At 38.2% G+C, this 26,094-nt stretch overlaps 1 protein-coding gene across 1 annotated transcript in view; it reads left to right on the top strand.

Annotated features, from left to right (window-relative positions):
- Positions 1 to 2,979: 2,979 nt before the first annotated feature.
- Positions 2,980 to 26,094, top strand: part of HSPA4 (heat shock protein family A (Hsp70) member 4) — a 50,266-nt gene continuing 27,151 nt past the window's right edge. The window contains exons 1-6 of the mRNA XM_027849104.1: positions 2,980 to 3,109; positions 13,815 to 13,872; positions 14,740 to 14,880; positions 18,105 to 18,227; positions 22,685 to 22,784; positions 25,877 to 26,010. Coding sequence (XP_027704905.1) covers positions 3,003 to 3,109; positions 13,815 to 13,872; positions 14,740 to 14,880; positions 18,105 to 18,227; positions 22,685 to 22,784; positions 25,877 to 26,010 — 663 coding nt within the window. The 5' untranslated portion in view covers positions 2,980 to 3,002. The remainder of the gene's footprint in view (positions 3,110 to 13,814; positions 13,873 to 14,739; positions 14,881 to 18,104; positions 18,228 to 22,684; positions 22,785 to 25,876; positions 26,011 to 26,094) is intronic.

Here is a 26,094-nt window from a genome sequence, read left to right as displayed (position 1 = left end):
CTTGCCAGAAGCCTTCTTTGGGTAAAGTAGTGGGAGCAGAAACCAGATTTTTCTGCTGCTTACAAAGAGAGTGGGTAATGAAGAAGTGGAAACATTTGTTGCAAACAACTTTTTAAGAAACTTAGCAAGTAAAGGGAAGAGAAGAAGGGAATTGGTACTGCAGAAGTATCACAAACATTTTTTTTTTGGACTGAGGTGAGTGAAACATGTTTGTAGGAGCCAGTAATGAGTGAAAGATCTATAATACAGATATTATAGACAGAGAGAGAGGGCACTGATCCAGAGATCCTACTGCTTGGCAAATATCTCAAGGATGCTAAAGAGAGAATGAAAGGTTTCAAATATAGCAAAATATTTGGAGCAACACTTTTTGTTGTAGCAAAACCTGGAAACAGTGTATCCCATAAATTGGGGAATGACTGAATGGAATAATACAGTACATAAATGGAATAAAATAACAATGGGATGTAAGAAATTACAAATATGAGGAATTCAGAGAAACATATGAAAACGTATGAACTTCTACAGACTGGAACGGAACCAGGGGAAGAATATATTACAACGACTACAATAATGGAAATGAAAAGAATGTAAGACTAAATTGAAGGCTATGTAATTCTAATGATCACTCTTGGTCCGGAGAAGAGATGAGGAAGCACCTACCTCCTTTAATATGGAATTGGGGGTCTATGGATGTAGAATGTTGCATTTACTATTAGATGTAGTGCATGTGTCAGTTGGTTTTTACTGAAATATTTTCCTTTATTGCAAGGCCCCTGGAAATGACTGGTGTAAAATCAAAAGCCATCCAAAAGGAGGGAGGGAATGGGATCACAGGCAGAAACAGAAGAACATTACCCGTTCTGTGACCAGAGAAGGTAATAATGCTTAAAAGTTATGAGAAATGGAAGCAAGTTGACTAAGCACATATCTGTTTTGTGAACCAAAACTAGATAATCAGCTATAGAGTTAAAAATCAAGAGAATGTGATTAAGAGATTAAGAGAGGATTAAGAAAAACCTTGAACTGTTGCTCTGAGGAAATGACCTGAGGAGCTCATAAGGCTGTTCCATTCTCATTGGGTTTGTTTCCTCATCTACAAAATGGGAATAACATAGAGCCGTTGGCAAAGATTTTTTTTTTGTCCCCATCCGTGATTTTATTATTGAAAGGAACCTAGGGTTGAGGAAACTCCTTGCCCTCTCGAAGATCAGTCAACAACATATATTAAGTGCTTACCACGTGCCCGTGCGCTTTGAAGGCAGTTACATGGCTCAGTGGACAGAGTGCCTGGCCTGGAGTTAGGAGGTTGCTGTTTAGTCTTTTCAGCTTGACTCTTCTTGACTCCATTGGTTTTTTTTTTTTTTTTTTTTTTTTTTTTTGCAAAGATACTGGAGTGGTTTGCCGTTTCCTCTTCCAGCTCATTTCACAAATGAGGAAACTGAGGCAAACAAGGTTAAGTGACTTATCAGGGTCACACTGCTAGTACCAGAAGTTATATTTGAACTGACTCCAGGCCCAGTGCTCCATTCACTGTCAGGAAGATATGAACTCAAATACAGCCTCAGAGACTTAGCTGTGTGACCCTGGGTAAGTCATTTGTTTGTCTTAAGGAAATGACAAACCACTCCAATATCTGCCAAGAAAACGCCATGGACATGCTATGGTCCACCGAGTAAGGAAGAGTACAACACAAGTGAAAGTCTGAACAATTTGTACTAAGCACAGGGCAACTGATCAGGCAACTGTTGTGCAATTAAATTGATTTGCCTTGGGGGTATTGAGAGGTTAAGAGACTGTCCTTGGTTTGCTCATCCTCGGAAGCTAGCAAAATCTACATTTTCAGACTGGGAGATTGTATCTGCCAGTTGGCCTCCTGAGGGAGGAGATAATGTATGGAAATGGATAAGATAATATATGGAAAGTGCTTCAATCCAGCCTCAAACACTTAATAGTCATAGTAAACCTGTGAACCTCTCATCCTCAGTTTCCTAAACTGTAAAATAGGGATAAGAACAGCCCCTACCTCCTGTTGTGAAGATAAAACGAGATATCTGTAAACCTTAAAACGCTATATACATGTTAGCCATTACTGTTTTTCGCAATGATAATACTACTAATAATAATTATTTGTAAGCTGGAAGGTCACCGAGTCCAACGGGTTTATTTTCACAGAAGAGGAGGAACTAAGGCTGAAGAGATGAGGTCGGGGACTTGCCCCAGGTCACCCAGGTGTTACCTGGATTCACATTCCGCGCTCTTCCACTCCGCGCGTCCACTCTGTCCACTCTGACGTGGGGTGGACAGAGGCGGATGACGACAGCATATACAGCGTCGTGAATATGTCCAAAAGACAATTTTTCTTTGGCCCAGTTCCCATTCATTGTTCGAGTTAATTGTAGAAGGGACGACACCCTGGTCGGCGCAGGCGCACTGAAACAAAATGAAAGTCTTCCTCCCCACCCCTCCTGCCGTCCCTTGCCCTCCCTTCCCTCGCCCCGTACCAGTGTGTGACGTAGACAGCGTAGGGGGAGGAGCCCAGTGAAAGAGGGGGTGGGGGTGGGGAGACAGGAAAAGTCTGGAAATGTCGCGAGAAGCGCCCTTCTTTCTCCCGTCTCCCTGACCCCGCCCTCTTCCAGACGCGACGAGATCCTTCGAGAGCTTCTCCTCTCCCCTCCCCAGCCCGCCCCCGCCCCCGCCCCCGCAGCCCTCTCGGCCGCCAGTGTCCCGGCAGCGGAGCCGGCTCCAGCTCGTGCGCTCGCCTCGCTCTCTCCCTCGCGCGCTGCCTCGCTCCCTGCCTCTGTCTCTTCCTGCCTCTCTCTCTCCCTCCTTCCCTCCCTCCGTCCGTCCGTCTGTCCGTCAGTCCCCAGGCCCGGCGGCGGCGGCGGGTGGCGCGCGCTCCTGGGCAGCCACGCGGGGCCTCGTGCGTGCGCCTCGCGCTCTCCCCAGCCCCTCCCCCGGTGCTGTGCGGGGCCGCCGGGCTCCCGTCCCAGGCCGGGGCCATGTCGGTGGTGGGCATTGACCTGGGCTTCCAAAGCTGCTACGTTGCCGTGGCCCGGGCCGGCGGCATCGAGACGATCGCCAATGAGTACAGCGACCGCTGCACCCCGTGAGTGAGGGCGAGGGTAGCGGGAGCCGGGCACCGAGCGGGTCAGGGTCCGGCCCGACTACTCGTGGGGTCGGGCTCGGGGCGAGACGGAGTAGCTGACGTACCCCTGGTGCTTTGCTGACAATTCGCTGGAGGGTACCCATTCCACAGATGAGGAAGCGGAGGCTCAGACGGGCCAAGGCATTTGTCCAAGTCCGAGATTCTTCAGTACAACCCACCCCCCCCTCCCGCCACGAGGACGGAGGCCGAGGGAGGGCATGGGATTTGGGGCTGGCCTAGAAGGAGATGGTCGGGCTATGGGTGTATGGGGTTGGGGGGCAGAGAACCAGAGGATGAATCAGTTAAATAGCATTTATTAAGTGCCTACCCCGTACCAAGCACCGAGCTCCAAAGTAAGGGAGTCCCAAGGCCTAAGGATTAGCAGGGTCTGTTGGAAAATAGGGTCCCAGGATAGAGCATGGGGGAGGAGAGAGAAGAGAGCTCTTGCGAGGGAGTCTGGGGGACCTAGAGGGACCCCCAAAAGCCACTGGATTTGGGAGGGAGGGAGGACACTGGAGTGATTTTTTTTTTAATTGCTTGGGAGGAGGGTTATTGAGACAGGGTGGGATTTTGGAGAGACCAGGGCTATTGGTAAAGAGACCACTTCACCTTGGAGTCCAGATCGAGCTAGGGGAGGTCATAGGATCGTGTATTTAGAGCTGGAAGGGACTTAAATGTTAATCCTAGCCCTCATTTTGTAGATGAGGAACTGCGGCCCAGAGAGTTTGTAAACGATTTGCCCCAGGTCACACAGGTTGGAGCTGGCAAAGCTTGGGTTTGAACCGGGGCCCTCTTGACTTCAAACCCTATGATCTCAAGGTTTAGAGGTCTAATAGTATGCTTGATAATCCGAGAAGAAATAGATATTTATCTTTAGTGATGGTTTATCCTTTCCAGTCCCCACTTCTAGCTTGTCTGCAGGGTTAGACTAGACCACTCTATTGTTCAGCCTTCCTACCGAATTAGAACATGATCAAAGCTATTCCCCACAATTCTTTTCTTTACTTAAAAAAATCCCCCACCCCCTTTCCCCCTTGGATTAAAAAGAATATCTGTAACAACTATGCTTGGGCAAGCAAAACAAATATCTGCATTGGCTATGTCCAAAAAATGTGTCACTTTACATCTTGAGACTCTCACTTCTGTCTGAAGGTGTTTCATCATATTCTGGATTATTTCCCCCCAATGTGAACAAACCAGGTTAACAAACCTTTTATGGGCAGCATCATTAAGAGATCCCAAATTTTAAAGTAAGTTACGGAGGACTAGTCCTAATGAATTTTTACAAAAGCAGCTGATCATTCTGTTTCGGAGAACACCGTCTTTCAAATCATAGGATCATAAAACTTAAAAATGATTTTAGCTTTGAGATTTAGTTCAGGCCTCTTATCTGAGAAAAGTGAGGCCCTGAGAAAGTGAGACATCCCCTGGGACATACAGTGAAAAAGTAGCATGACTGGATTTCCAATCTGGAACCACCCTCTCTCAACTCTTCCTCAATTCACTATATCATACTTATTGTAGAATCATGGAATGTAAGTGGTGGAAGGGAACTTGGAACTCATTTAGCATTATACTCTTTTGTGTTGTGAACCCTTTTGTAGTCTGGTGAAGCCCCCATGAACTTCTTAGAATAATGTTTTTAAATGCATAAAATATATAGGGATTGTAAAGGAAAATGAGTCAAAATATAATTATCAAAATATTTATTAAAGAAAAACAAAAACAAACCCTGAAATCTATCCATGAATTTCATTGGGGCCCATGGGCTCAACCCTTAATCTAATCCAACCTCAAGTTACAAATGAGTAAACTGAGGCCTGAAAAATTTATAACTTGACCAAGGTCGCAAAAGTAGTACTGGAAGGCAGGCAGGGTCTTTCCACTGTAGCATGAACCTTTCCCCTTATCATTGAGTGTCTCTGAATTACCATTAGCTCTGCAATATAGATATCACTTACTCTACAGAATAGATGCATTGCAGGGCAACTAGTGACTGCTACTTATTTTTCCAATGACTTCTAATAATAAAATTGAAGAGATGCTCTCATGTTGCTGGAGGGGAGATTGCTGTACAGACTAGATATAATGCATGGTATTATGCTGTGATGCCAGCTCTTTTGTGTTTTTTTTTTTTTTTGTCTCTCAAGCAATATTGTAAGTTCCTTAAGGATTGGGACAGTTTTACTTAACATGTGATTTGCTAGTTTGAAAGAAGAGGTGGCATGCCCCCAACTTCAAACACTTCCCCTCTTAGTTGAGTGAATTTGAAAGTTTTTGAAATGTAAATTGAATAGATCACAAATTATCAGTCAGTAAACATATATTAAGCCGCCTACTCTGTACCAGGTGCTGTGCTAAGAAGTGGAGGTACTGAGAGGCAAAAGGCTCTCCCTGCTCTTAAGGTGCTTACAGTATAATGGGGGAGACTACATATAAATAAATACACACAAAGCAAGCTATATACCGGGTAAGTAGGAAATAAGAGAGAGAAGGCACTGGAAATAAGAGGGGTGGGGCATGGTGAGGCAGCTAGGTAGTGCAGTGGATGGAGCACCAGCCCTGGAGTCAGGAGGCCCTGAGTTCAAATCCAGTCTCAGACACTTGACACTTGGTATCTGTATGATCCTGGACAAGTCACTTAACCCCATTGCCTGGAGGGAAAAAAGATTGGGTGAGGCTTCCTGTAGAAGACCAGGTTTTATTTGGAACTTAAAGGAAAGTAGGGAGGTCAGGTAGTTGGAGCCCTGGTGGGTGAATGTTCCAGGCATGAGGGAAAGCCAGAGAGAATGTCCAGGGCCAAGAGATGGAGTGTCTTGTTCATGTAAAAGCCAGAAGACCAGTGTCACTGTGTCAAAGAATAAGTGGCAGGAGGTAAGGTAAAGAAGACTGGAAAGGTAGGAGAGGGCTGGGTTATGAAGGAATTCTAACAGCATTTTGTATTTGCTCTTGGAAATAATAGGGAGCCACTGAAATTTGTTTAATAGGGAGGTGATGTGATTGGACCTGCACTTTAGGAAAATCACTTTAGTGACTGAATAGAGGATGACTTGGAGTTGTAACAAAGTTGAGGAATCAGAGCCAGCTTCAGTCTACTGCAATAATCCTAGTGTGAGATGAAGAAGGCAGGCATTAGAGTTGTGGCAGTATCAAAGGCGGGCATATTTGAGAATTGTTGCAAAGGTGAAATTGACAGGACTTGGCAACAGCTTCAAAATGGGAAGTGAGAGATAATGAGGATGAAAGTAACAATCAAATGTGGAGGATGTTTAATACAGATTTGAAGGATGGAAAAGAAAATATCGTTTCTCAAGTGTTTTTGGGATGACCTTGACTGGAACATTAAATGAATTTGGGGTAATAGCAATGCTACCTTTTAGTATAATTCTAAACATTGTCTTGCTAATAGGAAAAATTAGTTTTGAAAAGAAAATTTTAAAGAGTTACTAGTGACAGCAGTAACATACTACTTAAACATATTCCTAAATTAGGAAAATAGGAAATGTTCTACAGGTCATTAAAGCCTGATGCCATTTTGCATCTGGATGTGTAGTTCTGAATAAGAATCACATGACCGGGGTTTCAAATGTGCTTTATATGTTTGTCACCTTGACTGGAAAAGATTCGGAGTAAACAGTTACTGGAGTTCCTAAAGCACATTGGAGGTCTCCATATTTCAGAAAAAACTTTTGTTTGAGATTTATAATAAAATTAGAGAAACTCATGTAAAACAGAATCTTTAAATATATTTTAAAAAATTTTTACCCTGATTCATAGAGTGAATAGTTGGTTGTTAAACTAAGTTACTAAACTTAAAACATAATGGCTCCTCCTTTTAAAATTGGCCCAGAAGAAAGGGAAGGTTCTTCCATCAAATCACTTAGGAATTGTCTAGAATATGAACTGAAGATATACCATGGATAGGCAGTTCCTAAACTTAACTTTCCACTTTAGAATGATGAAATATTATGCTTTAATAGTACTTGAAAAATATTAGGACAAATATACTTTTGTGTATATAATCAAAGTTAATTCCCCAGATCAGCCTTTATAATTACACCTGAAATGGGGTCACTTAGCTACACAGTTGAGCACACCTTGGTTTTTTGCTGTTTTCAGAACCTCATCTAGAAGGAAAGGGTGCAGTGTCCCGGGACAGTGGAGAAATAAATTTAAAGGCAAGTAATAATGATAACTGATTTATATAGCACTTTGTAGCTTACAAAGTACCTTACATACATTATCTCATTTAATCTCACAGCAACCCTGGAGTTAGATATTAGATATTATATATTATATATAAACTGAATAACTGGGACATAGAAGTTAAATGACTTGCCTGTGGTCACACTGCTGGTAAATATGAGTGTCAGGATTCAGATTGGTTTTTCTGATGATTCCCAAGTCCACCATTCTGTCTGCTATGTCATGCTGCCTCAGTGAGTAAAAATTAAACTGATAAGTGAAAAGGGCTGAGAGGAGGAGCTGATGATTTAATTGGATATATGGGTGGAGAGGAGCCCTAGGGAAATAGCAAGAAAGCTGCCAACAGAGGATTCTCTAAGCAAAAAAATATTTTGTCCTTGCCTTGATGTATACAGAAGTACACTAAAGAAGCTAATGTGGGAGGCTGGGGTGGGAAAGACTCTGAGTCATCATTCATTTCCTTTACTTCTAAACTAGGGTTGCCTAGGCTACAGGACCAGTAGTGTACCTCTAGTACTTTGGGGAGGCTGTGAAGTAGGGCTTGACAGCTCCCTGATTCTTTCCTTGGGATCAACAGTGCTAAACCCTAAAAGGAACCTTAAAAGAAGCAGGAAAGAAAAGGTACTTTCCTTCCAAATAGCCAGTCTTCACTTAAAATTATTTATAAATCATCAACTCCACAAAATTCAAAATCAGAAGTTGTAACTTTGCTTTAACATGGAATAGGTTCAATTGTAGTAGCAAGGGGAAAATTGTAGGCACTGTAGCATACAGATGACTCTTGAGTAAGTCAAAGTGAGAATCTTAAGATTGGGGGTAATAAGTGATCTGGACTATGGCATAATTTTGACGATAATGAAAATGTTGCTGTATTAGCCCACTAACCCTTGAGATAGAATATTTCAGAAAAAGAAATGCTTCATTGGTTTGGGTATTCCCATTGATGTAGATCACCACCTTTCCATGATTTAGTATAGTTTCATGGATTGCTGTAGACAAAAAATCATCACTTAGTGTCCAAACTTAATGGTAATAAGCTCCTAAACTTAGTTGACTTTGACCATTTAAAGCATTTCTAGTTTGTTGTTGGATTTGATGGGGATTGGATCATTGCCATGGTACTAGAGTGTTTTAATGGAAGATGATAGTATGGTATACTGGAAACAGTATTGGATTTGGAGTCAGGACCTGGGTTTGAATGCCAGCTCTCCTGCTTCTTATGTGACCATAGCTCTCTTAGAATTAGAGCTGAAAAGGACCTAGAAGGTCGTAAAATCCAACCCCCTGGATCACAAAAATGAGGCCTGGAGAGTTTGTAATTTTCCCAAGGTCACAGGTAGTTTGTCTAATTAAAAAAAAGAAAAAGTAATTCAGTATTACTTTGCTTCTGAATTTGTATTTGATAAACTAGTTTCTCTGTTGGAACCTCAGAAAAAGTTGGAAATTACAGTTAAAAAGGATTCTCTTTATAGTGATAAAATAAAGGTTAGACTTCATAGACTTGAGAAAAGCTGATGTTTCCCTGCTCTTTGAAAATGAGGTGTTTTTTTTTTTGTTATGTTTTAAATGCATGGTTGAAAACAATAAAAAGGTAAGCTACTAGAAACTGGGGCATATTTCAAAGTAAAAACTAGAATAAAGATGACTCATTTAAAAATGTTTCAGGATTTGGGTTTAATTTCATAAGGAGCCAGCAGGTTTGTAACAAAGCCAATGAATGATCTTCCTCCTTCAAGCACTCTTCCAAATTCTAGAGAAAGGTTTAGGTTAGAATGTATTTAGTATCAAAGTATAACCATAGAATGTTGAAGTAAGATGAAAATACATTAGCCTTTGTTTCTAATTTTAATTTTTGCTAGGGAACTGTAGAATTCTTTTTTTAAAAAATTTTGTTTTTATTCTGAACTTAAGCATTGAATAAAAATACCATATATAAAGAACAGAAAAAGAGGATTATACACCAGACTTCAAATCTTTATTAGGAACAATTTGATTTACTTTTAAAGATATAATTAAACATGTAACTTTCAAGATTCTTTTGCTTGTCTGTTTTCTTCAGGCTTTAATATTGTTCTTTTCTTTGAGAGTAGTGTTAGTCCTGGCTATTGTTATACTATATACCCTGTCTGATTTCTCTAAGGATTATGGTTGGAAGGAAATGAACGAGGGACCTCCTTTACCACATGATCTTTCCAGATTCAACACTTACCTTGTCTTGCTCTTAGAACTAGAGACTTACCACCATTAACAGACATCTTAACACAAGATTTCTAATTAAAACCTTGACCAATTTTGTCTGTAAGCTTCATGTTTTTTATTTCTTTCCTTGGACTAGCTAATTCCTACCTCTCACTTTCCATGATTCATTTTTGTATCCCATGCGGTAAAAAATATTTTGTTCTGTATATCGTTGTTCTTTGATCTCTACCCAACTCAGTCCTGCCCCTTCCTACTTCCTATCCACTTCTGTTGTCCCCTTCTGTTGTGTGGTAGTGTACCCTTCATTCTTGATTTCTTCCTAAATTCTTTCCATCTTCTGGTGTTCATGAAAATCTGTTTTTCTCTTAGAAATACCTCATCCCTTGTCACTCTTTTCTAGAAGTACCTATTCTCTCACATCCCTGGACTGTGGCTGGGAGATGGGCTTTGATGGGCATTGGCAGGTTTCTTCTACCATTTTCACTTAGCCATTCTTCTCATAAAAGATTGAGTTCATACAACTACATTACCCATTGAGATTGTTATTACTCTCGTAAACTGAACTTTCCCTCCCATTTGTTCCAGTAAAATTGACCTATTATTGGGTGTTATCCAAACTTCATATTCCATCTCCTATTTCTTACCTCTATGCCTTTGCCCATATCCATGCTCAGAGTATACTCTTATTTATGCTTCTTTAAATCCCCGCTGTATGTTGTAGCATCTCACACCCAAAATGGATGTCAGTATCTTCCCAGGTTTGCCCACCAAATTTCTTTTTGTTCAGGTTACCACCTTCTTCCCAATCATGTAGGTTTGTAACCTGGAAATTACAGTATCATACATCCAGAACTAAAATACCTCAGAGGTCATCTAGTCAAACTTCATTTTACAGATGAGAAAACTGAGGCCCAGAGACTTGATAAGTGATTTACCCTAAGAGTCTCATAGGTAATAGGGTAAAGGTCAGAGCCAGGATAAGAACCCAAGGTCCTCTTGCTCCAAATCCAGCCTTTCTTTTCCGCTGTCCTATATAATCATTCTTGATTCCTCTTTCTCTCTCCCCCACTTCCTTCTTTCTCTTCCTCTCTTCCTCTGCATTCCTCTCTCCCTTCAGCCAGTCCTTTGCCAAGTTCTGTTTGATTCTGTTGCCACAAAGTATATCATATGCACCTATCTCTACACAGCTGTCACCCTAATTCAGGTCCTCATTTCCTTTTGGCTTGATCTCTTGTAATAGTCTAATTGGTTTTCCTGGTTCCTGGTTCCCTCTTTCAATCTGTCCACACCATTATCAAAATAAACTTCATAGGCCACATTTTGATAAAAATGAAAACTTAACAACTCCCTATTGCTTCTGAGAAAAAACCCAAAAAACTCTACAGTCTGGTTCTAGATTTCCGCCCTATTCTGATTTAATATTACACCCCAAATTGGACTCCCCCTGGTTCCCCAAATTGGACATTCTATCTCCCACATCTGTACATTTACATAAACTGTTGTCCATGTGTGGAATGTATTCTTTCCTCTTCTCCTTCTAGAACCTTTTCTTTCTTCAAAACTCATCTTTTTTTTTTTTTTTTTAAAGGCAATTGGTGTTAAGTGACTTCACCAGGGTCACACAGCTAGTAAGTGTCAAGTGTTTGATCTGAGATCGGATTTGAACTCAGGTACTCCTGACTTCAGGGCTGGTGCTCTATCCACTGCACCATCTAGCTGCCCCTAAAACTCATCTTATAAGTTCCCTGTGGCCACTTCAGTTACTAGTATTTTCTTTTCCTTCCTCAATGGAGGACAGTTAGATGGCACAGTGGATTGAGTGCCTGTGCTGGAGTCAGGAAGACCTGAATTCAAATCCAGTCTCATACACTTATTAACTGTATGACCCTGTACAAGTTTGTACAAGTTACAGCCTCTGTTTGCCCAAGTTTTCTCATCTGTAAAATGGGGATAATAATAGTACCTACTTCCCAGGGTTATTGGGAAGAGCAAATGAGATAATAATTGTAAAGTGCTTATTGGCACACTTCCTCACACATAGTAAGTGATATATAAATGTTACCTATTATTATTTTGGATAGTGGGAAGTTTTAAAAGTCTTGACAGAGGAGTTTAAGCTTGTTTTGATAGAAAATAGAAAGCCATGGAAGGTAGTTTTATGCATTACTTTCATCATATCTCTCCTCTACCAAAAGCCTGAATGAAGATTTATCATAATCATGGGTTTTTCAGAGGTATCCATTCATTTTTTTTCCTACATTTTGAGAATTCTGTTCTACTTTTATGTGCTTGACATTATGTAGTGCTTTGCTTGGTGCTAGAGGAGTTACAAAGATAAGTAAGATACAGTCCTGTTACTCAGTGACCTAACAGTCTTTTGAGAGAGATGTTGTATAGCTAGAGAAATAGTCTTAATTTTTAGTATATTTTTAAAATGAGTAAGAAAAATCTTGTGAGATGAAAAGTTATGTCAATCACTTGTAGGTTGGGGAGGGGTGGGAGGAAGAATCAGGGAAATCTTCATGGAAATTAGCACTTGAATTCAGCCTCGATGGCTTGAGGACTTGGCAACTGTGCTTAGTATGCTCTGAGTTTGAAAAAAAAAAAAGATGTATCTTGGTAACATGCTAGTTACATAAACTGTATATGGAAGTAAGTAGAGTCACTGGGCAGCTGGGTGCATAACCTGGAGAAGTAGAGGTGAAAAGAAGCCAGTGAGGTTTCTTCATTGACTTCAGAATATTTTGTAAAGGAGGACTTGGCAACTCTGCTTAGTATGCTCTGAGTTTGAGGGGAAAAAAAAGAAAGAAAGAAAATGAGACATATCTTGGCAACATGCTAGTTAGTAAACTGTATATGGAAGCAAGTATACTCACTGGGCAACTGGATAAAGTGCCAGGCCTGGAGTCAGGAAGACTTATCTTCCAGAGTTTGAATGTGGCCTCAGATACTAACTAACTGCGTAACCCTAGGCAAATCACTTAACCCTCTTTGCCCCAGTTCCTCATCTGTAAAATGAGCTGGAGGAGGAAATGGCAAACCATTCTAGTATCTTTGCCGTGAAAACCCCAAATGGGGTCACAAAGAGTCTGGTGCCACTGAAAATGCCTGAACAACAACAGACTTGACTACAGCTACTGAAAAACCAGAAAAATCTTTGGCACTATAAAATGGTTCAGTATCAGAAATAAATATGGTTAATACAGATGCTGGGTAGTATAGTCTATATAGAGTGTCTGGCCTGTAGTCAGAAAGACCTGAGTTTAAATCCAGCCTCAGATATTTAAAAGGCAAAGTTACTTAACCACTGTTTGCCTTTGGTTTCCTCATCTATAAAATGGGGATCATAATAGCACCTACCTCCCAAAGTTACTGTGAGGATCAAATGAGATAATAATTGTACTTAGCATGGTGTCTTGAACATAGTCTTAGTTGTTACTATTATAAATGCATTGCCATATGCTTTGTACCCTGAAAACCACTGATCTTTTCCATTTGATTTGTAGTTGAAATCTACTGTTGTCCCCATAGAATGTAGGCTCCTTGAGAGCAGAGACTTGTCTTGCTTTTCTGTTGTGTCTCCTGGTCCTTAATATAGTACTTGGCACATGGTAAGGACTTAAATGATTTTTCATTCATTCAGCCATAGTACTAGACATGACAGTTATACACATTTGCTTTCATGTAACCATTGACTGCTTAGACTTTGTAGCTCTGTAACAATTTGCTATTTATTTCCTTCTAGCAAAAGAAGTGAATCTATCTGAAAGCTACTGGGAGGAGATGATTTAATAGAACAGGTGGAATAGGGGATTAGAGAACTAAATATCTGCTGTCCCCAGCCTTTGAAAGATGCATCCGGGAGGTGTGATAAAGAGAAGTTATGTATCTGAAGAATAGGGGCACTAGAAACAAGTATGCTAATGATAGCTAGGAAAATTTAGTTACAGGGAATTTTCTGTGTCTGAACTATACAGTGGTTATGAGTTGTTTCTTTTGAAAAAAGATCCTTCCCTTCCCCTCCCCCTTTATGATTTTGGATGAAATGTATGCCAGATCCCATTACAATGCATCATCACTTTATTCTGAAATTATATAGCTGGAAATGAGTACCTTTCGTTAGGACTTTGGAATACTTTTGTTTGTTCTAGCATTTCTATTGTAATGCTCTTTGCAATAAGATTTGGTCTATAGCATTTTTATTATACTGTAATAAATTCCAAAAATTTTTCTAAAAATGTATAAATGTTTTTTATTCTAGGGCGTGTGTTTCTTTTGGTCCTAAGAATCGTTCAATTGGAGCTGCAGCTAAAAGCCAGGTAGAAGTTTTTCCTTTCACTCCTTCCCCTAGACAACTATAACCCATTTAAGGATTCTCTATTATTTCCTTCCAAGTTAACAATGAAGAATAACCCTCCTGGTAGAGGTAATAAAGACCATATAACTCATAATAGAGCCTCTCAGGTGTCCAATATTGTGTGAAGTTAATTCTACATTCAGAAGACTTTTTAAAAGCATAATCTTTGCAATTCATAGCTGTATTTTGTTCATGTTCATTAAAAGTTAAAGGAAGAATTGAAAAAAATTATTAGGGAATGATAAGTATGTTGGGGAAAGAAAGCTAGACTAGAATTTTGCAAGACTAATTCTGCAACTCCCTTTGTCACCCTATGGGATTAATTTTCTTTACCTATAAAATGAAAGGTTTCTAGGGTCATTTTCAGTAGAGCCCTCTATAAGAAGGAAAGACTTTTTTTTTTACTGGTCACAATTTAATAAAATTGTATTAAATAAAAATCTATTAAAATAAAGTGCAGTGAGACTAACGATTCTAAAGAACTGTTGCAACAATAAATAAATGGTAGAAACAACAGAAAATTTCATCAAAGGAAATTACAATAATGAAACACCACATAAAACTTAGGGGTTTCAGCCAAAACAGATCTGAGGGGAAATTTTATTTTATTTTATTTTTTCACTTAATAATATTTTATTTTTTCCAATTATATGTAAAGATAGTTTTCAACATTCACTTTTATAAGATTTCTGAATTCCAAATTTTCTCTCTTCTTCCCCACAACCCCCTTGAAGGAAAGACATTTAAAATTGAGGTCATACAGTTTTGTTTCTTTGATATTTAGCAGTAGCTAGTCTATATTGTTTAATTCTAGGTTCATTTCTTTTAGGTTATTTCAAATGCAAAGAATACAGTCCAAGGTTTTAAGAGATTTCATGGCAGAGCATTCTCAGATCCATTTGTTCAAGAGGAGAAGTCTCACCTTGCATACGAAGTTGTGCAATTACCAACAGGTTCAGCTGGTATCAAGGTAAACTTAAGACAAAATTTTATGATAAAATTATGGATCCAGCATAGCATATATTGATACAAAGTTTATTTTATTTGTTCATAAGGAACAGTCGTGTGTGTGTGTGTGTGTGTGTGTGTTTGTATGTATTTTTTCGTAATCCTAGAATTAAAGCTAGTATGGGAAAGGTATTCTGTAGGACTCATTTTTTTTTGTCTAAAGCAAATTGAATCAATTTTTAAATTTGGTGTGGGATAGAGGATGACAATATTGAGTAACTCCTAGTATAAGTGGAAATTAAACTGAGCTATTTGACTTCCCACTGTATCCCCTCAACCTATGTAGCTACCTGCTTGGTAGCTAGCCAGTATTCAGAGAATCATTGACATAGTATTGTGTTCATCTAATATGTGGTCAGACGTGTATGAGTTGTTTGGGGATGCAAAAGAAATAGAAGATAACCTCTTTGTGAGGAAGAATTCCTGGAAGATGAATACTCAATTTGAATATTTAGATTTGATAGGGAACAGCTGATGGGATAATGGCAGTATTAGTAAATAATTAGTAAGTAACAGTAATAGTAAGAATTTTTTTTTTTTTGAGGAATGAGACTGTGTCAGATACACATGAAGACCATGTGTTACTTTTTAATCACCCTTATTTCACCTCATAGTAAGAATTTTCTTGGCAACTTTGTTCTGTGTGTCATGAAGTAAGTAGACCCTAGAGTCAGGTAAATCAGTAAACTATTGTAGAAATAGTGAAGGGTCTCTAGACTAAGACTAAGACTCTAGATTTCCTTTTCTGGGGAAAGGAAGGTGAAAGTGGCAAATGCGTTTTGAAGGGAGAATGATGACTTTGATTACTTGGCTTAGTGACTAGATGGGATAAGTAAGAGGAGTATTGGCCAGTAATACCACTTGCTGACCATGTAATTGTTCATTGGAAAGAGGAACTAACTTTTTAAAATTAATTTATTTTTAGTTTTCAGCAATCACTTCCATAAGCTTTTGAGTTTTAAATTTTCTCCTACTCCATCCTTGCCTCCCTTCCCAAGACAATCTGATGCAATCTGATATAGGCTGTACATTTACATTCCTGTTAAATTCACGTTAGTCATGTTGTAAAGAAGAATTAGAATAGAAGAAACCACAAGAAAGAAGAAACAAAACAAAACAGAAGAAAAAAAATAGAGCAGATAGTATGCTTTGATCTGCATTCCAACTCCATAGTTATTTCTCTGGATGTGGATAGCATTTTCCATCATGAGACTTTTGGAGATGTCTTAGATCCTTGCATTGCCAAGAAGAGCTAAGTAGCTAAGTCTATCACAGTTAGTCTCACACAATATTGCTTTTACTGGGTACAAGGTTCTCCCCGTTCTGCTCACTTCACTCAGCATCAGTTCTTACAAGTCTTCACAGGTTTTTCTGAAGTCCCCTTGCTCATCATTTCTTATAGCACAATCATTCCATTACATTCATATACCACAAACTGTTCAGACATTCCCCAATTGATGGGCATCCCCTTAATTTCCAATTCTTTGCCACCACAGAAAGAACTGCTATGAAGATTTTTGTACATGTGGGTCCTTTTCCCATTTTTATGATCTCTTTGGGATACAGCCCTAGAAGTGTTATTGCTGGGTCAAATGGTATGTCCATTTTTGTAGCTCTTCGGGCATAATTCCAAATTTCTCTCCAAAATGATTGGATCAGAGAAACTAACTTTTAATGGAAGAATTTAATTTTAGGCATTTTGGTTTTAGTTTTGGACATTCCATTTATTGTCTAGGTAGCTAGAGAAGCTTGTGTATATGAATGACCTATGTAGAGGTGATGGTGGAAGCCATGGATGAGCCTTTGCAGAGTGATGAGTGTTGAAAGAGAAGGTTATAACATTTATAGTTAAAAGGTAGAAATCAATCAGTAAGCATTTAAATGTCTACTAAGTGTTAGGGACTGTTGTTAGAAGTGAGCAGGAATACAGTGATAAAAATGAAGCTGAATAAACAGTAAATGGATCACTTGAAAGAAAAATTTCACAGAATATCCGAGTTAAAAAGGATCTAAGAAGCCATTTGGTCTGACTGATACTGGAATCTGTTTTATAATATTTCCAGCAAATACTCAGCAAGCTTTTGCTTGAAGACCTAATAAAGGGGAACCCCCTCACTCCCAAGTTAGCCTTTTCCATTTTTGAATAGCTCTGTGTGTTAGGAAATTTTCGTTATCTTCAACCCACATTTGCCTTTTGAAAAGCTGTTAACTGTGGATGGATCCTGTTAAGTTACACACAAGAAAATTAGTAAAAATAGCGTACATTCCTGGTAGTCCAATAATCCTGAAATAGTTCCACTGGTGGGTTAAACAAATGTATTGCTCTCCATTTATGGAATGCTGTGATAAAAGCCACCTATACTTCTGACTTCAGGACATTCAGGTTGTAGCTTCCCAAACTTTGTTGAGCCTCCCCTAGCAGTACTATATGAGCAGTATCGTATTTCAAAAAAGACGTTTTCCAGTGAATATACTACCTCTACTGATAGAGGTTATAAATTTTTTATACCTTAGTATAAACCGTTCATGATTTTCTGTATCCATTACACTTACCACTGGTTGGCCAATCTTGTGGCAATGAGCCTTTCTAAATTTATCTAAGGTAGTAATAATAGAAGGATATGATTGGGTTTGTACTTGAAGCCTTTCCACTTTTGTAGAACCTGCTTCACTGTCGTGGCCTTCTTGAACCCTGGCTGACTTCCATAAAGCATTGGAATAAGTTTTTTTTAAGAAATTCTTGATCCCCCCCCCCTTAATTATTAGAGATACCTTGGGAGTGTTGGAAAAGCAGAATTACAATTAATTAATTTCTATTTTAAAACTTGGAAGTAGTAGGTAATAATCCCACAGTCTTTCCTAAAATTTCCATTTTCTTAGTGATCACAAGTCTTAGTGCCCTGCATGTAGGGGTTAACAGGAGATGAGCAAGGTACAAATCAGAAAATATTTATTTCCAAGGTTTTTCCTAAGCAAAATTATTTCTTTCCCATTTTACTTGTTTACTGACAATGTTAAAATCACCAGTCTAGTACAATTGTTCATAGGTGCTAAAACACACAAAATTTATTGAGTAGACTTGATTTACATATGAGAGGATAAATTTGGTTTAAATAATTTTTAGTTATTTTAACTAGTCAGTATAACTGTCTTTCATATTTTTGACTTCTGAATTTTTTCCTGTAGGTAACATATATGGAGGAAGAGCGGAATTTCACCATTGAGCAGGTCACAGGAATGCTCTTGTCCAAATTAAAGGAAACTGCAGAAAATGCCCTGAAGAAACCTGTTGTTGACTGTGTAGTTTCAGTAAGTTAACAGGGACTCATTGTGAAGAAGCATTTGTTTGAAAGCTGGTGCTTACAAGTGAAATTAAATCATAGACCCCCCTCATTTTACTGATAGGGAAAACCAAGGTTTAGAGAGTTGAAGTGATTTGCCTAATAGCTGATTAATGACAGAACTGGAATTAGAACCCAGCACTTTATTCCTAATACCACACTACCTCTAATTTTTGTTTTATATTAGAATACCAGTTTTTAGTGTTTCCTTGTATAGCTGTTATTCATGTTCCTTAGCCATTATTTTAAGATGGACTTCTAATGAAAATTTTTGTGGTAGAGAATTTTTATTTTGTAACAGATCTTGATCAGTTCCTAGATACAAAATACCTCCTTCGTGGTTAGAGATTGAGATGTTCTCGATAAGTGAATTTATCAGGTAACTGACTTTCAAAATGTTAAGGACCATCACAATACATTCCTTCCCACTGTAACTTTTGCTGAAAATCTGTGTGAGATGTAGCATGTGCTTCCCTGATTTCATAAACTATAATAAGGAATGTAATCTGACTTTTTTTTGGATCATTCAGGTTAGTTATCAATTCTTATGACCTTTCACCCTTTCCTTGAAGGTTTCAGAGCATTCCTGTGCTTTTCTCTCTCACTTGAGCAGATGATTCCAGAAGCTATGTAAATCTGTTAACATTAAATTCTCTTAGTTTCCAATTTCATGTCATCTGTCTGCTAGACTTTTAAAACTTGATGTTTTATGAGTACCTCAAACACCGTTATTTCTCTCTTTTTCAGGTGACAAGTATTTATTTTCTCCCCCTCATCTTCTTGCACTGGAAAGAAAAAAAGAAAAAGAGATTTCTTGTAACAATTGTGCATGACCAAACAAAGACAAATTCTCACATTGACCATAGCAAAAAAATCTGTGTTTTATTCTGTACCTTGAGTCCACTACCTTTCTGTCAGGAAGTGTAGGTAGCATGGTTCATGGTTGGTCACTGCATTGTGTAGACTTGTTAAGTCTTTCCAAATTGTTTGCCTTTACAGTTTTGGTGTTATTATATAATTTGTTTTCTTGACTGTTTATTTCAGTCTACTTTAGTTCGTATAAGTTTTCCTACATTTCTCTGAAACCATCCTTTATGCACGCGCGCGCACACACACACACACACTCTCCTCTCCTTTTATTTATTTGTTGCATTCTTTTCTTTTGAAATTTTGAGTTCTAGATTCTCTCCCTCCAACCCCTCTCTCACACACTGAGAAGGCAGGCAATGTAATATCAATTATACATGTGAAATCATGCTGAACATTTTTCTATATTAGCTATATTGTAAAATAAAGCAAAAAAAAATAAAGTGAGAAAATTATACTTCATTTTGCCCTCAGTGTTCATCAGTTCTATCTCTGGAGTTAGCTTTTTTTTTTTATCATGAATCCTTTGGAATTGTCTTGAATCACTGTATTGGTCAGAGTAGCCAAGTCCTTCACAGTTGATTATCATTACAATATTGCTATTGCTGTGCCCAGTGATCTCTTGATTCTTCTCACTTCACATCAGTTCATACAGGTCTTGCCATGTTTTTTTCTGAAACACCACCTCCCTCATCATTTCTTATAGCTCCATAGTACTTAGTACTCCATCACAAATCATATGGTACAACTTGTTCAGCCATTCCCTGATTGATGAGCATCTCCTCCATTTCTTTGCCATCAAAAGAAGAACTACAATAAATATTTTTGTATATATAGATCATTTTTCTTTGATCTCTTTGGGGTACAAACCTAGTGGTGATATTGCTGGATCAAAGGGTATGTGCAATTTTATAGTCCTTTGGGCATAGTTTTAGATTATTTTCCAGAATGGATGGACCAGTTTACTCCTCTATCAACAGATGTACCTATTTTTCCTTCATCCCCTCTAGCATTTGTCATTTCATTTTCATCCATCCTGTTTTCTTCTGTTTATCCTTTTCTCTCTTTTTTTAATCTTGTGCCTCCTCAAAAGTTTGTTTTGTTTCTGGACGCTGCCTTCCTTGATCCACCTTCTCTTTTATCATCTCTCTCCTCCAACCTATTTCTTATCTAGTCCCCCTCCTGTTTCCCTATTGGGTAAGATACTGTACCCAACTGAATGTGTACATACAACCTTCCTTCTTTGAACCAATGTTGATGAAAGTAAGGTTCAATCATTGCCTGCTATACCTCCTGCCCCATTTTCCCCCGACACATAAAAACTTTCTCATGTATCTCTTTTATGTGAGGAAAATTTCCCCATTCTACCTCTCTTCCTCTTTCTCTTTTTCACCCTTGCTTTTTGGGGTGAGGGGGCAGGGGAAGTGCAGAGATCATACCAACATAATCTATTTGTACCTGTGCCCTCTGTCTATATAGACTTTTTTAACTGCCCCAATAATGATAAAGTTCATAAGTTACGTGTATCATATTCCCACATAGGAATGTAAACAATTTAGTGAGTTTCTTATAATAATTCTTTCATGTTTACCTTTTTATGATTCTCTTGATCTTGTATTTGAATATCAGATTTTCTGTTTAGCTCTGGTCTTTTCATCAGGAATGCTTGGAAGCCCCCTATTTCAACAAATAAATAAATAAACGAACATACGTATGTATTCTCTCCCCCTCACCGAAGGATTATGCTCAGTTTTGCTGGATAGGTTATTTTTGCTTGTAATCCTAGCTTTTTTGTTTTCCAGAATATCATATTCCAAGCCTTCCACTCCTTTAATGTGGAAATGTGATCCTGACTGTGGCTTCACAATATTTGAATTGTTTATTTCTGTTTGCTTGCTGTGTTTTCTCCTTGACTTGGAGCTCTGGAATTGGAAATTATTATTGCTGGGAGTTTTCATTTTGGGATGTTTGTCAAGAGGGGATCGGTAGATTCTTTTTTTTTTTTTAAGCTTTCTAAAGGCATCCAAAGTGACTTTGTTTTTTTTTTTAAGATTTTGGAGGCAGTGGAGGTTGAGTGACTTGCCTAGGGGTCACCCAGCTAGCTAGTAAGTGTCGGAGGCCAGATTTGAACTCAGGTCCTCTTGACTCCAGGGCCAGTGTTCTATCCACTGTGCCACCTAGCTACCCCCTAGATTCTTTCAGTTACTGTTTTACCCTCTCTAGAATATCAGGGCAGTTTTCCTTGATAATTTCTTAAAAGATAATGTTTAGACTTGATTATTTTGATTATGTCTTTCAAGTCTCAATAACTCCTAAATTATCTCTCCTCTATCTGTTTTCTAGGTCAGTTGTTTTTCCATTGAGAAAATTCACATTTACTTCTTTTTTTCCCCCCCATTCTTCTGACTTTGTTTCTTAGCTTCCACTTGCCAAATTCTAATTTTTTTCTTTTTTGGCTTTTTGGTGAGGCAATCAGGGTTAAGTGACTTGCCTAGAATCACACAACTAGAAAGTGTCATGTATCTGAGCCTGGATTTGAACTCAGATCCTCCTGACTCCAAGACTGGAACTCTATTCACTGTGCCATCTAGCTGCCCCTCAAATTCAAATTTTAAGGAATTATTTTCTTCAGTGAGCTTTTGTACCCCTTTTTCCATTTGACCAATTCTACTTTTTAAGCAATTCTTTTCTTCAGGGAATTTTTGTGCCTCTTTTACCATTAGGCCAGTTCCATTTTTAATGTGCCATTTTCTTAAGCATTTTTTGTGCCTTTTTAAAAAATTTTTTTAACTTTTTAATTTTAATTTTAATTTAATTTTAATTTTTTTTGGCGAGGTAGTGGGGTTAAGTGACTTGCCCAGGGTCACACAGCTAGTGTCAAGTGTTTGGTCTGAGGTCGGATTTGAACTCAGGTACTCCTGACTTCAGGGCCGTTGCTCTATCCACTGCGCCACCTAGCTGCCCCCTGTATCTTTTTTTTTTAAACCAAGCTGTTACTTAGTTCTCCTTTCATAATTTCCTTTCATCACTTATGTCTTTTCCCAATTTTTCCTCTACTAGGCTTATCTCTTTCTTTAACTCTTACAGGAATCTTTGGTGGCCTCGTTTTCAGTTAGCATTTTTCTTTGAGGTTTTGCTTGTAGCTGTTTTCTCATTGTTATTTTCTAAGTTTATGTCTTGGTCTTATCTTCCCTGCTACCTGTCAAGTTCTTTTTTGTTGTTTGCTCATTTTCCCAGCCTCTTTCTTCACTATGAACTTCATGTTAAATTTGGGCTCTGCTCACCTGGGAGGCACTGTGCTAAGCTTCAGGCTTTTTTGTGCTGTTTTCAGACGACCACTTCTATGGAATAAACTGCATGGATTGTATGAGAAGTCATTTGGCTGTTAGAGTTATAAGGCATCTGATTATATCCATGATGTAGTATTGTAGTTTGAGCCCAGTAACAATAATAGCCAGGATTTATATAGTGCTCTAAGGTTTACAAAGCACTGTAATTAATCTTATTTAAGCAAGTGCAAGGATTTTTCTTATTGTTATAATTTAATATTTTTTATAGGTCCCCTGCTTCTATACAGATGCGGAGAGAAGATCAGTGCTGGATGCAACACAGATTGCGGGTCTTAATTGTCTGCGATTGATGAATGAAACTACTGCAGGTAAAAGGGAATGCATGAATTGACTATCTAATGTAAATAAAGTCATCAGATGATGAAACTACTGTTTTGTTCTGTTCCCTACATTTGGAATGCTTTCCTTTCTTCTATCTTATCTCCTCCAGATTCTTGGTTTCATCTTTTTCTGGAGACATATTCTGAATATTCCAGCCATTTTTTTGAACTTTTTTTTTTTCAATACAACTTTTATTTTTATTTTTTTACTTATTTTACTTATTTACTTTTTTTCTTTAATTTGTATTTAGTTTTCAACATTCACTTCCATAAGCTTTTGAATTTTAAATTTTCTCCCCCTCCCTCCCCAAGAGGGCTTGCAATCAGATATAGGCTCTACATATACATTCCTATTAAACATATTCTCACATTAGTCATGTTGTAAACAAGAATTAGAACCAATAGGAGGAACCAAAACAAAACAGAAGGAAAAAAAAGAGCAAATAATATGCTTTGATCTGCATTCAAACTCCATAGTTCTTTATCTGGATGTGGATAGCATTTTCCATCATGGGACTTTTGGTAATGTCTAAGATCATTGCATTGCTGAAAAGAGCCAGGTCTTAGTCATCACACAGTGTGTCTGTTACTGGGACACTTAAATTTTTACCATTCACTCTGGCACCTTATGCCTTTGCATATTAATGGACATTTATCTTATCTCTCTAGTTAGTTGTAAGCTCCTTGAGGTGAGGAATTATTTTTGCACTAGCTTTAATCTTCCAACACAAAGCACAGGGATAGTACTGTTAAATATAGTAAAAAATGCCTATGATTTGAATGGTGATAAGGATGATCTATTTGTGTGTTTGTAGTATTAAAGCTGTCATTGTTCACATTTTCAAGGCATCCTGCTAAATTACAAATTTCTGAACTAGAGCCATAGTAAAAATCGTTAATTGGAGTGTTCTACTTAATTGGGTAAGAATGCTGTGCAGATATTGCTGGCATTGGTTTGTATTATTAATGTCTGCATTCCTGTCTTACAAAATAGACCACATTGAGCATAATTTAACCTCTAAGGATTGTATAATGCCTAGGGTTTGCCAAATTGGGTCATATTTTATCACAAAAGGCAAATTGATTCTTAGCTTTGCTTTTGTTTGGATTTTGGCAGTAGTGTCTGATGTTATACAGTTCTGTAGGTGTTGAAGGTATAGGAGGTGCGCTGGATGTGTTATAACATTTAAGTTGTTCTTTTAATTGAATCAGTGATATGAGCCTGTTTTTTCTTGTTGCTGCTTTTTCTTTAGTCACATTCTTTCTCTTTTGCTTCTACCCTCACTCACTAGTTATTTAGTTACATAGTGGTTTACTGTACAAACTGATTTAATTTTATTTGGAAGGCTTCAAGCTTTTTGGCATTCTAGCTAATTCATAAAGGGCTGTATCAGGTTACCCCTAACAAAACAGATCAGGACATATTTCATCTGGGGTTTTGGTGAGACTATAGGGAATGATATATGGTTAATAAACAATAAAAGCAAGTTAAGATATGAAATATTCTGATTGGTAATTGTTGAATAGTACATCTAACCATTGTTTTGTCTTAAACTTGTAAGCAGTAAGTAATAAGTTACATTTATATAGTACTTTAAGATTTGCAAAGTAGCTCTCTTTTGTATGGTATAGATAGTGTGAGCAGTAATATTTCCATTTTATTCATAAGTAAATTGAGTCTCTATGAGGTTATAACTTGCCCTTGGTTACATAGTTACTAAATGCCTTGCAGTGGGATACAGAGTGGTCCCATAACTTTAAGTCCAATTCTGTTAATGATGTCAGGCTGATTCACTTGTGGCATTAGCAGATAGAGCTGGCTTTGGAATCTAGAAGACCGGGGCTCAAGTCTGTCTCTGTTACATACTGTGTGATTCTGGGATGGTCATTCAACTTTGCAGTGCCCTAGGCGACATTCCAAGACTAAGGTTTTAGAATAGTTGACTCCCTTGGATTGGTAGAAGGGTCCTCAGCAAGAACTCCTTACATTAGTGAAATCATGAGTCTAAATGCAAAAAAAAAAAAAAAAAAAAATGGAGTCTTAGTGCTTTGGTGTGAGTGCCTTGACTTAAAAAATGGTATTCTTGAAACCTTGTTATTTGTAAACATATTGAAATCCTAATTACAGCTAAAAATCCTTTTTTTAAAATTTGTAGTAACTTTATTGTTTTGATTTTAGAAAAATTAATTGAAAAATCTTATAGTATACGATCACAAGTCAGTGAAAATCATTGGTTCGGTAATTGTTTCTCTTCTAATTGTGTAGGCTCTCTGTTGTGTAGAGGAGCTGGGTAGGGAGAAACTCAGGAGAGCTTGACAGGTAGTTGGGGTAGAGAGGAGGAGGGTAAAAGGAATAGGGGCAGCTGAGGGTCAGGATTCCCAGGTGAAGGCATTGGAGGAGATAGGAGGGGGAGAACATTAATAAGGGCATCACAAAGCAAAAATGACAGTTTGATAGTGAAACTGTATGAAGAAAGGGCTCTGATTTTGGATGCTTCAAGAAGCAGAAGTCATGTACACCTGCACAAATTTTAAGAAACTTTGCTTTTAAGAATAATTGTGGGTGGCAGCGCAGTGGTTAGAGCACCAGCCCTGAAGTCAGGACTACCTGAGTTCAAATCTGGCCTCAGAACAAACACTTGACACTTTCTAGCTGTGTGACCCTGGGCAAGTCACTTAACACCAACTGCCTAAAAAAAAAGAATAATTGTGGTAATTCACATTTTCCGGCCACAGAAATTTGTTTAGTAAATTATAGAGGGAATGTCAGCAAAATAAACAAAGCCTCAAAGCAGTTACGTTTATGTATAATGTTCTGAGGTTTACAAGGCACTTTCCTCAAGATAACTCTGTTCATTAATACTTTTAGTACAAGCATCTGCATCTTACACATGAGGCAACTGAAACTGAAAGGATATAAGTATTGTATTTTTCCTTTATATCTCATACTGTTCCATTTAAATGAAATTTGAATATAGGAAATCCATTTTAATGCCTTTAATTTTACTATTGTGCAATATTGCCTGTTATTGAATGATAGTATATTATAATAAACTTAGAACATTTTCTCTTCTCTCCAGTTGCCCTTGCATATGGAATCTATAAACAAGATCTGCCTGCTCTGGAAGAGAAACCAAGAAATGTTGTGTTTGTTGACATGGGACATTCTGCCTACCAGGTGTCTGTGTGTGCATTCAACAAAGGAAAACTCAAAGTAAATATGCATTTTCTATCGAGTAATGTGATTATGGTATTTGGGTTGGGGAGGGAGTGGATTTTGAAATGGTCTAGTAGTGCT

Source organism: Vombatus ursinus, unplaced genomic scaffold (genome assembly GCF_900497805.2).
Source record: "Vombatus ursinus unplaced genomic scaffold, bare-nosed wombat genome assembly UNPS02007284.1, whole genome shotgun sequence".
In the NCBI taxonomy this organism is placed as follows: Eukaryota; Metazoa; Chordata; class Mammalia; order Diprotodontia; family Vombatidae; genus Vombatus; species Vombatus ursinus.
Note: the sequence above shows the minus strand (reverse complement) of the source record. Positions and strands in the feature narration are given on the sequence as shown.